Here is a 12,168-nt window from a genome sequence, read left to right on the forward strand (position 1 = left end):
GGCCATTCCCCTTCTGTCTGCCTCCCTGACACCGGCCTCTGTGTCCACTGAGAAAAGCAGGTCAGCCCCCTTCACATCCCCACTCGGTCCAAGGTCCCAGGGGGTGGAAGGATATTTCGCTGGCTGTCCTGCGGCTCTGTTTTTTCCCCTCTGGCCATGATGGCAAAGATACTTCTTAGTAGGTGACTCCTGTCACGTCGACCTAAAAAGTTTTTTTCTTAAAAAAAAAATTCCACATCCACATTTTAACTGAAGATTAAAACCACACTGGTTTCTTTTTCTCTTTTCAAATGAAATACAGGGTAAGGAGGAGAAAAGGGCCTCACATTTGTGTGGCTTTGGTCAAATAACCCAAGCATTTGTCTGATTTCAATACAAACATGCCTTTAAGATTTAGCTTGTCTTGTAAAGGTACTGGGTTAAATGTCTAGTTATTCCAAGAAAGGATAATTGTAATATTTTTGAAGCAGTCTAAAGGTCAAAACCATAAACGTATTGGAACAAAATATAAAGTAATGTTTTATAATCTTTTGTGCAGATGTACCTAAGCAAACTGAAATTCTAAATACGAAAGCAAAATACTGACCGCTCCAACAACACACAAATTAAAAATTTCTATTGGCAGAAAGTATTGTAAAATTTTAAGATAAATGTAAAGTTGAGGGAGACCTTATTTGTCACATTTGACACGAGTTAATACTCTGACACATGAAGAGTGTTGAAAACCAATCAGGAAAGGATGAATACCCCAACAGGAAATTAAGATCACAAACAATTCACAGAACGGGAGGGGGTGGGTGGGTAGGGCGGATGGTCAATAAGGACACAGAAAGATGCTTCCTCTCACTCGTAATCAAAGAAATGCAAGTCCAATGAGATCACTTTTCACAATGAGACTGGAAAGCATTGAAGTAACTGATACCCGCCGGTGTGGGTGAGTAGGCGGTGAAAGGCATCCTCTCACACCCATGTAGTGGGATTTCGACTAACACACTTCCCTGACGAGCAATCTGGTGATATGTTTTAAGCCACCAACGTGCTGACCATTGCACTCAGACATTCCACTTCTAGAAATTTATCCTGAGAGGGTCATCAGACAGCCTTGCGGAGATACAGTTACAAGGATGCTTGTCACAGTCCAGCTTAATCGACATGCCTTAAATGTACATCAAGGGGTGCGATGGGGGTTGTAGTGTGGTACATACAGAGTACTGTTATGCAGTTTTTTAAATAGTGGAGAGATCTATATTATATGATAGGTGTAATTTTTATGATGTGTTGACCAGTGAAAATAGCAGTCTACATATCTATGTATAGTAAGAACTGGAAAGCTATGGAACTGTAAAGATTAACTAAATGTTACCTACCACCAATGATCACTGGGTGGTGGATCACTGGTGATGGTTAGACAGACATGAGCGGAGCAAGGACAATGCTCCAGGGACAGAAACTCACCAGGGTAGAAAGCCTGGATGCCTACCAAGGGGCAAAACTGGGAAAACAAGAACCTAGCCTCCAGAGTAACCTATGCTCCCCTAGCATATCACTGGCCAGGCGGTTTAGAACCCTTGACCTTTTCCTCCCTAAAGATAACATCTAGGCCTCAGTTGTATTTCAGCTCCAGGTCCATCTAGACAGGTGACACTGTGGCTGCCTCAGGACCAGCTACATTGACTTATGACCCCCTGCCCTGACACTGACCAACCAGGGGAGACCTGGACCCTGAAAAGGCACACCTGGAAAGCTGATGAATATTCTATTAAGCCACTCCCCTGAGACCTCCCCTAAGATTCCCACCTGCAAGAAAGACATAAATATGCTCAGGAAAAAGGACCTAGTTTGCACTCTCCCTCCAAGGAGCATGCCCATGCCATTCCCTCCTCCCTTCTCCTTCCCCCACATGCACATATCCCCCAACCTCTAAGGGACCCCATGAGACTTGCAACCATGGGAGCAATGGGCAGTGGCAGCTTGTCCTGGGTTAATCCCTTGAGCCTGTCTCCAAGGCCCCCTTTTCTCTGACTTCTCAGTGAGTTAAAGCAGCCCAGCCCAGGCTCTGCTGTTACTTCTCCTATGCCCTTTTTTGTTTTACTGTCCTAAGTAGATTTTTGCTGCGGTCATGAACCCTACACCCTTTGGATAGCCCCATTCCCCTATCCCCTTTTCCTTAAATAAATTTAATTTTTCTTTATTCACCATCTGAGATGGCTATTTAGCCTGCCTGCACACTACCACTTAAACCTTTCAGTGATATTCATTGTCTTCTTCAAAAATTTACTCACTGTCTGAACTTTTCACAAGGAGCACATACCTTGCTCATAAACCAGAAAGCAAAACTAAAACTCAACATAATTGTTTTTGTGTTTGAAGGAGAAAAAAAAAGGATCTTTATGGATAGAGATATATTGCCATAGGAAATGTATAGGCCCCAAAAAGAAAAAGAAAAAGAAAATTCTGAAATGTTTCCTTTCACCTTAGAAAACAATGCAGAACCTAGAGCCCAGAATTGTGTAGATTTCAGATTTTCCTGAAACCCCACATTCTGCTAGTCCTGAATCCTCACTGATTTGCAACATGGAAATATACTTTGGCTTCCCAGACAGTCACCACGATGTGCCTGTTAGGTCACTTAAGGAAAACCTGGCTGCCTGCTCAGTCTCCCTGTGTCACGGAGCCGCCACCTCACTGGCAGCGCGGGGTCACGGGATCTGCAACAAGGGCCTGCCAACATGGCTGCAGAGATAATGCTGGGCCTCCCTGCCACCTGCTTTATGACCTCAGTCTTAGCTTGTGACCCAAGGAAATACAAACAACTCCTGCAGACTGAAAGAATAAATTACCAGGCATGTCTTATGTATCTGTGCTTGTTTGTTTGTTTGTTTTGGTTAAATTCAGTCCAAGATGATATTAAAAAATTGTTTTCTTTGAGTATCTCTGGGCCCTCATTGGCTTCTGAGGTGGTTGAACTAGGTAGTGAAGAAGAATGTCGAGTCAATGTCAAGCCCAATTTTCTCAAAATCAATGTGGCAGAAAGGTCCATTAAAGGTTCACACAGAGGTCAAAGACTGGACTGACTTCTGGTTTGTTTGAAAACTCTCACCCAGCATACCCTTTATCCTCTAAAAGCTTGTTCTCCCATTTTTGAAAAAAAATTACTCCAATAGACTGATATTTTGTGATAGCATTTTTTTCAAATCACAGGTAGCAGAATTTCTTGAATAGAACAACACCCTGTTATACCCTTTTGAAGAACATTTAAAACTAATAACTAAATGCTACATGTGGCAAGTTAGGCATTATAGATTAACTAGAGGCCCGGTGCACGAATTCATGCATGGGTGGGGTCCCTCAGCCTGGTTGGTGATCAGGGCCGATGGGGGCAGGCCAGCCTGGGGGTAGGGACCATAGGAGGTTGGCTGGCCATGGAAGGTTGGCTGGTCATGGGAGGTTGGCTGGTCATGGGAGGTTGACTGTGGAGCGCATTGACTACCAGGGGGCAGCTCCTGCATTGGGCATCTGCCCCCTGTTGGTCAGTGCATCATCATAGCGACCAGTCAACCAGTCTTAACAGTTGCTTAGGCTTTTATATATATAGATAGCATGCATTCATTTGGTAAATTTCATGTGAAGTCATGTTTCCAACACAGGTTGCCTAACAGCAAAAACATTCATCAGAAAGCTCAGAAGTTACTAGAAGGAGTCCAAAAGATAAAGTGTTCACCTTTTTCAAAAAAAAATATCTTAATAAGATATGAAAAGTGTTCTCATTGAACTTTGGGTTGGGAAAGATTTTAAAAATGAGGAAGTGGCAAAGAGGGTCAAACAGTGAGCAGAGAGAAAGAAAGGTGATTTCTGGGTTCTCTACCTGGAAGCGGTGCCCAGGGCAGTGATCCAAGCTTGGAAAATGCCAGCAAAAAAGGTGAAAGGGTTTTTTCTGGTCACTAGAAAGTAAATCAAGGGGAGAAAGATGCCCCCATGGATGATAAGGCCCACAATCACGGTGACCATGTACATCCCCAGTTGCCGAGCAACCACTTCTAAGTCCTTGATGGCAATGATCTTCCCACAGATTAAGCAGGCAATACCCAGCGGGGAGTACCTGAAAAACATAAAAGGAAAAGAAAACACCGAAGAAATCATTATGGGATCCAGAACTGACAGCTGGGCCTTCCTATGTTGCTGCGCCCTGATGTAAACTTTGCATTTGTTCAGAGTTTTGCTGACAAAGGGCCATGAGACTCAGTAGATGCTATATGTTACTTCAGACTAAATGCATCATCTAAAATCTGGCACACGGATTTGGTGGCTCCTGCTCTGACAAAAAATCCAAAAGCAAACTTTGTTGCTCAGGCAATTGTTTAGGAATAGTAGAGACAAGCTTTACCATCTCTTAGGGAAGCACCAATCTTAAAATTGAGAGACCACAGGCTACATCTTTGTGAGTCTTGTTTGACTTGTCTTTCCACAGCTCCTGCCTTGAGACTTGGGAACAAATTTTGAGCTTCTCAGAAAGCTCATTAGAGTTTTCACAAATTACGAACTGGTGTTTGTAAATTTGCTTCGTTTTCACCTTGGAAGATAGGAAATATATTTAAGAGGGAGAAAGAGAGAGAGGGAACACAGAACAAGAAAATCATCTGAGTCAAACACTACCTTGAGAGAAATGTGGCTTGTCACTTCTAAGTCTGAAAGTATTCCTTTCCATACTTACTCTAACAATAACACTGGTTCTCTAACAGAGCCCTGCACACACATCGCCTCATTTAATTCTTACCATAATCCTAAAATCGAGGTATCATTATCTCTATTTGGCAAATGAGGAAATTGAGGCTGGACAAAGTCTTGAAGCCGGCCCAAGACCATGAAAGTAGAAAGAGGAGAATCTCAGATTTGTAACCCTGCCTGACTAGGGTTCCCCCGCTACCAAGTCAAAGCACTTCCCTTTAATGAGCAACTGTAGTTCTTTGTAGATGAGCAGACAATTCACCCTGTACCAATGTATCCTATATAAGCTCATTTTAACATCATCATCATCATCATCATCATCATCATCATCATCATTTTATAGAGCGCTTGGGAACAATTTATTGTTGTCCTCACTCTTCAGTAAGCTAATCATGTTCCTCTCATTTCAAGTGTGTTTGTCACATGTTTGGCAACATCCCTTTTTTCTTGCCCAATTTGGGGCTGTTGGAGCTTGAACTTGCTTGAACACCGTCTGACTGAAGGAAATGTTTGTGGAAACGATGCTGTCTTATTAAGAATTATGAGAGCAAGTCTCTGAGGAAAATGAAATCCTGGGATGGGGCTCCCAACCAGAGTAAGGGAGCCAAAAGAGGGAGAGAGCACCTATGCCAGATTCGGGAGGTTGGGTTTTTTGTGTGTTTTGTTTTGTTTTTGTGTTTGTAATTGTGCCTGGAGCAAGCCCTTCCCAGGCTAAAGGAAAGCTGTGAGGAGTAGAAGAGAATCATATACACAATTACATAAAACACGGGGCTCATCCAGCCACGTACCAGCTGCATGGCCTTGCTTAGTGACTCATTCCCATGTTACAGATGTGCCAGTCGAGGCTTAGAGAGACTCCTCCAACCTCCGGGGGTTGCTGGGAGGATTACATTGTGAACACGCACATGTATGCAGTCAACCATCGTCCCCCATCCCTGCCAGCACCATTACTTCTCTGACCCCTACACAGGAATCCTTATATGTTCTGTTTCCCTAAATACACCTATGTCCTCTCATCACCCACTCAGCTTACTGAGTCCAGTCTGAGTTACTGAGGCTTTCTAAAACATCTCACAGGCTCCTGTCACCCAAGTGTGGATGTTTTTACCAGCAAAATATTTTCTCAAGAGGAACCTTCTCCTGAAAGAGGCGATTTGTAACTGAATGAATTCGTTAGGACCTTAGCATAGTGACTGCCCTCCTCCCTGACGAGCTGCTGCCAGTAACCCCACTTCTCCTTTCCCTGGGGTGGAGGCTGACCATGTGTGAGGGCTGCTTCCGCAGGCACCAGGGGGTCATGTCCTTAAACCCCTGGCTTTCCCGCCATTTTACTGCCATGCCTGTGGTCACAACAGCTCATAGATCAGCGAGGGAAACTTGGGGGCCAACTCCTTGTTCCCTGAGATTTTAAATAACTGAGCAAAATGTACCTTCCCATAAAGCCAGCAAGCATTTATCTTCATAAACCAAGAGATTAATTCTTTCCAAAGCACCCATCACCTTTTAAAGATGTACCTTTTAAAAACCACACACACACACACACATACACACACACACAAATACAAGCTGTTTGGGGTGCCATCCAATTTTCCTGCTCCTTGGGGACAATTTGTAGACTGGAGAGAAAATGTTTTCAAGGCTCTTTGCCAAGCAAGACCAGCTACGGAGTCCCCTGGAGAACACGCCTGAACCAGAGCCAAATGGATTAGAGAGGCAACAGGTTGCCTCGGAGCACTCAGCTCTCTGGGAGAAACAGGAGTTCCCACTACAAATGGGATGTGTTCAAAGGCCAGAAGGTACAGTGTTAGGAGAAATAAATATGGCAAGCAGGGCTCTAGTTGACCCAACACCTTGAACTCGGGAACTAGAATGAGCACTAATTAGGATAAGGAAAGAGTCTTTGTTTTATGACATATTTTAGGGCCATTACTTCCCTGCACCTGTTTTTAAAACACGTAGCTGAAGCCTCCACTCAGAATCTGACGCTTTTCAGTTCTTGGGTTCCCATATTAATGAATTATCTCATTGAAAACAACCCGCATGGAAAAGAAAGGGCAAATGCCTGGGGTCCAAGGTCACCACTAGAAGCTTCTGAGCCAAAGCAAACAGTCAAAGCCATAAACTAACACGCATAGAGAAGCTGAGGGCTCCAGTGAGTGATCTGAAGCCAACTGATGCCTGGTAATTGTTGGACCAGTTTTTAAATGAGAAGGAAATGACTACAGAGCTCACAGCCCTTAGGCTGGTTGTGCCTTCAGCTCCGGGCACTGTTTTCAAAGCCATCAGTTCACCCAGGACTGGCCTGTCGAGTGTTGCCTTACCGTTTCATCATCCATTCTTTCCTCTGCCCACTTTGTCCCTCAGTCCTTGTCATCTAAGGTTCCCACCAAGATGCCTCCCTTAGGGTCTGCTCTCTAGTCCACAAACACAAACTCATTCACAGCACTCCACATACCCAGAGCTCAGTCAGTGTCTCTGTGCCTTCATAGACACCTGCTTCAGAATCACCTGGCGTGCCTGGTGCCAACATGGATTCCCCAAGCCCATCACATACCTACTGAGTTAGCATTTCCTGGAGCTGGCCTTGGGACAGTAACATTTTAAACAAGTTCCCAAGGTAATTCCGACGAGCTTGGAAACCCATGTTTCAAAGAATAAAATCTGATCTGCCACTGAGGTAATGCAGATATTGCTTGGTTAGCCTTTGGAAACCATTTACTTTAGCTTCAGTTTATTCAAGGCCTGTTGGGTCTTAACCCACTAAATTCACTCAGGACTTTCGGGCACAGGACAGATACTAGGCCAGACACTTGGAGTGGAGGTCAGTGGAGTTAAATCTTTAGGAGTTTGGGATTCAATGAATAAAAAACTTTCTCAGTCTTGCCATAAAGCCACTCTGGTTCTGTCCCACACATTTCCCACAGCAATGCCAGCCTGCCAGTTTGGAATGGATTTCAAGAGAACGTAGAATTGAAGGAGTAGGTCAATAAAGAGTTAAAGATACATTCCAATTACTTACAGGCACTGTCTCTACTCAGGCTCAGGAAAGAACACAAATCCCCAGTTTGCCCACTTAGGGAGAGGTGTTCCGGCTCCCCAGGGTGTGACTTTTGCTGAGTTTTACCAGATGTAGGTTAGAACTTTTCATCAGAATGGAGTAGACATTCGTTCAGAGAGCCTCCAGGCTGCTAACCCTCCGGGGACTGCCTTTGGCAAATGCATAAAAGCTCAACTCATGACGGTGGCCTCTAGGGCCCTGTGGGCTGCCCACTTCTCCAGCTTCACCACCTTCCACCACCACCCCCCTTACCAACCACATTCCAACTACTCCAGACCTTCCTTTTGAATCTCAAAAATACTTCACTTGCTGTTTGTTCCTCCTGGAAAATTCTCCTCTTGATTCTTATAGAGCTGCTTCTCTCTCAGTCTTCACCAAAAGTCACTTTCCCAGACAGTCCTCCCTGACACCACCTGTGAGAGTTCACTCCTTACTTCCATCCTCTCCATAACTCTCTATCCTATTTCCCAGACTACTGACTTTGTAGTGGTGATTACTATATGAATTTTTGTTTCCTTCCTTTCATTTCCCCCCCCCCCCTCTCTCCTTTCAATAGAATGTAAGCTCCATGAGGGTAGGAATCTTTCTCGATCTTATTTACCATTATATCAGAGGTGCCCAAAATTCTTATTGGCATTGAAGAAATATTTGTGGAGTTAAGGAACAGATGGATGGATGGATCGATGGTGGTGGGTTAACTTAGAGGGATAATTGAAAAGGTGAGCAAAGATTTCACTTCTCACTTTTTGTTTCTATCATGGTGAGATTATAAAAAGTTCCTGTTTCTGTTTAAGTTTTTAAGATTAAAAAATATTTTAAAGAACTTTGCAAAAAATGAGGATATGAAAATCACACCAAAATCAAGGGTCTCTCACTCTCTCTCTCTCCTTTCTGAGAATCAGAGATTTTTGCAGGCTTCTTAAAGAATTCATAACAGAGAGAAACAAAGGTTATGATTGAATTGATGATAGTAATGGGAACCATAATATAACAATAAAAATACTAGTGCATGTGAAGTGCTTAGACAGGTGCCAGCACGGAGAAAAAGCTCAACTATTGGGTGCAATTTCACTTAATTCTCACAGAAATTCTCTGATGTGGATTTTATAACCAATCATTTTGCAGATCAGGAGGTGTGGGTTAGAGTGTGTTTAACTTGCCTAACGTCACACAGCTGATAGTACTAGTAGGAGGAGGACCCTGGATTCCATCCAGCTTGAAGTCAGATAGAAGCTGAGTTAGGTACTACTTCCATGCAGCTCCTATCACTTAGGCTGTGCAACACTGAGCAAGCCAACCTCTTAGTTTTCTCATTTGGAAAATGGGGCTAACTAAAGTACCTATTTTTCTTAGTTATTATTGTAAAAAGTAAATTAGTTAATGCATGTAAAGTACTTGGAATAGTAGTAAGCCTAATTCAGGAATTCGGTAAGTCTTAGTATGGTTTTAGTAGTGATTATAGCTTGGCTGGCATGGCTCAGTGGTTGAATGTTGACCTATGAACCAGGAGGTCATGGTTCGATTCCCAGTCAGGGCACATGCTCAGATTGTGGGATAGATCCCCAGTTGGGGGTGTGCAGGAGGCAGCTGATCCATGATTCTGTCATCATGGATGTTTCAATCTTTCTCTTCCTCTCTGAAATAAATAAAAAGGTATTTAAAAAATAATGGTTATAATAATTATCATCTTCTCAGTAATAAATAGGTGCAATACAGTAATTGAAATGGTACAATTGCATATGGCAAGAAGTTAATTACTCGAAGCTATAATTTAATAATTATTAGAATAATGATAATCTCTTCAATGTGAAATATGCTATTATTACTATTCTTACTAACACATAGAGAAGAATACACTAGGAACTCTGTTTAAGCTTTGAGGGAGTCAGTCAGTTAAAGAATGGTTGGCTCTTTTATCCAGAACCTTTTCACACTCTTTGTTATCAAATGCTGACAAGGCAGCTTAAGAATGAAAGAAATGTGCAGCATTGGCATCTCATATCTTGTAACACCCTCCTGACTGCCTAGATGAGGTAACTAACAGCTGTCAGAAATCATCCCGTAGGTCTTATTCCTGACTCACAATTGCTCTACATCTCCTGGGATATGATGCTAAATCCTTAGGAGTTCTGATTTCAGTGAATAGGAAACTTCTTGATCCACACCTCCCGCTATCCCTGGGGAGAAGAAAGGCTGCATTTTATCCCATGACTCATCTGATTTCCTAGAAGATTCCCTTTCTTTCAAGGGCTCAGTGGAAATGACGTTGGTATAGAATAGATGAAGGAAGGAGCTTTCATACAACACCCACATCATTGGCATCATGATACAGAGATCTGAATGAACTGCATTTTAAGGGCAAGGATGCCCACTCTGCTATAAGGTCTAGAAAACAAGAGTTCTATTCTGCTTTATGTAACACCATTTATTAAATTCTCTGTGAGCTCATACTGGATTGAAAAGACTTAAAAAAATTTTTTTACAGCATCATATTGTGTGTGACTTTAAATCTTCACACGAAAGAAATATTCAGAAACCTAACATTGCCCGAAGAAGTGGCAGAATCAGTACAATAGAAAACAACACAGTAAAACAATTATCTGAACAAGCCAGGTGTATTAAATGTGGTTCATGAAATCACAAAGACCATCTTATGATCTGAGACCCTGGGGCAGCGGTTCTCAACCTGTGGGTTGCGACCCCTTTGGCGGTCAAACAACCCTTTCACAGGGGTCGCCTAAGACCATCCTGCATATCAGATATTTACATTACAATTCATAACAGTAGCAACATTACAGTTATGAAGTAGCAACGAAATTAATTTTATGGTTGGGTCACCACATGAGGAACTGTATTTAAAGGGCCAGAAGGTTGAGAACCACTGCGGGGGCTTCAGCTAGCCCAGTTCTGAAGTTTAACAAGAACTTACTACAGGCACATCAGTGTGTTCCAGTCAGTGGAGATAAAAAAATCAAGAATAGATTTTTGTCTTTGTAAGGTGGGAGCAGGGACCAAAGAAAAGAAGAAGAAAGAAGGTAAAATGTCATGGAACATCACGGAGAAGGGGCAGAGGACCAGAGGGAGGTTGGGGGCGAAGGTGAGTAGGACTGGGACATGAAGATATGGGGAGTTCGTCACCCAGAATTCCTGTGGTTTGGTCTAATAATGTTTTGTTTTGTTTTTCCTAGTCAGGCATATAGGACCATCATAAAGGTCTGAAACAAATGCATGTAAAAATCTGTCAGATACGGGACCACTAGAAGGTTCCAGCAACAGAAGATGGCACGGCTTCCTTGGTGAAGGAGTGGACACTCATGATCTCCTGGGCTACCCCAAACTTCAGAACATAGACCACAGACACACATGAAACAAAGTGGAGACCTTATTGCTTAGATGATTCAAATGAAAGCACCCCCACCCACTTTCCCATCAAGGATTTTTATAGCAATATGATGAACTCCAGCTCTCCCTAGCTATATAATCTTAGGCAATTCCATTCACCCCAGTGAGCCTCAGTTGATTTTTCTGTAAAATGGGAGTAATAATTCACCTTTGCAGGGTTGTTGGGATTACATCTGATAGGTACTAAGCACCTATCCTGGCTCTTGGCTGATAAAAGAAAATCAATAAATGATAGCTTTTATTATTACCCTCATCATGATGTTAAAGAATCAAAATTTAGTGTGTTTAGGCCACTGTCTTCTCTTCTGTAAAATCAGAAGTGGCCAGATTCCCAAGAGTACTTACAGTTCTAATATATCTTCTGTGATTTCACTTTTGCTTGCTTGGTCTGAGAACTGCCTCTTTTTTCTTCTATTTGATTCATGAGTAACTGGGTCAAAGATGCACTGCTTTTGGACGTGAGGATACTGGGGCAGTGGGTCATGCCATATCCCTGGTATCTTGGGCTTATTTTAATTTCCTGATACTGCTCAGCTTCAGTATTACTGATTGGTTTTTCCAGCTTATCTCTCTTTCTCTCTCTCTCTTTTATTTTCCTCTTCCAGGACAGGGATCAGCAAACTCTTTATAGAAAGGGCTAAGTAGTAAATATTTCAGGTTTTGCAGGCTACCCAGTCTTGGTCAGAACTACTCAGCTCTGCCATTTAGCACAATAGCAACCCTAGGTAATGTGCAAATAAGCAGGTGTGGCTGTATGGCACTGATTGTCAATTCATATAATGCCCATGCATTATAGAATATTATTACTCTTGATTTTTTCCCCAAAAAACAAAATAAATACACAACACCCATTCTCAATTAGCAGGCCCTACAAAATAAATGGCAGATAGAATTTGGCCCAAGGGCTAATTTTTTTAAAAAAAGATTTGCATCTCTTTCTCAAAGTCCTTCCAGAGAGCCCTTTGCTTGGTCCACACCCAACC

General features: G+C 42.7%; 1 protein-coding gene across 1 annotated transcript in view; it reads right to left on the minus strand.

Annotated features, from left to right (window-relative positions):
* Positions 1-12,168, minus strand: part of SLC1A2 (solute carrier family 1 member 2) — a 106,740-nt gene that overhangs the window by 29,720 nt on the left and 64,852 nt on the right. The window contains exon 7 of the mRNA XM_070427789.1: positions 3,866-4,099. Within this exon, the coding sequence (XP_070283890.1) occupies positions 3,866-4,099 (234 nt within the window). The remainder of the gene's footprint in view (positions 1-3,865; positions 4,100-12,168) is intronic.

This window comes from Myotis yumanensis, unplaced genomic scaffold, assembly GCF_028538775.1.
Source record: "Myotis yumanensis isolate MYYU_CA2020_CCGP unplaced genomic scaffold, mMyoYum1.0.hap1 SCAF_10, whole genome shotgun sequence".
Taxonomy (NCBI): domain Eukaryota; kingdom Metazoa; phylum Chordata; class Mammalia; order Chiroptera; family Vespertilionidae; genus Myotis; species Myotis yumanensis.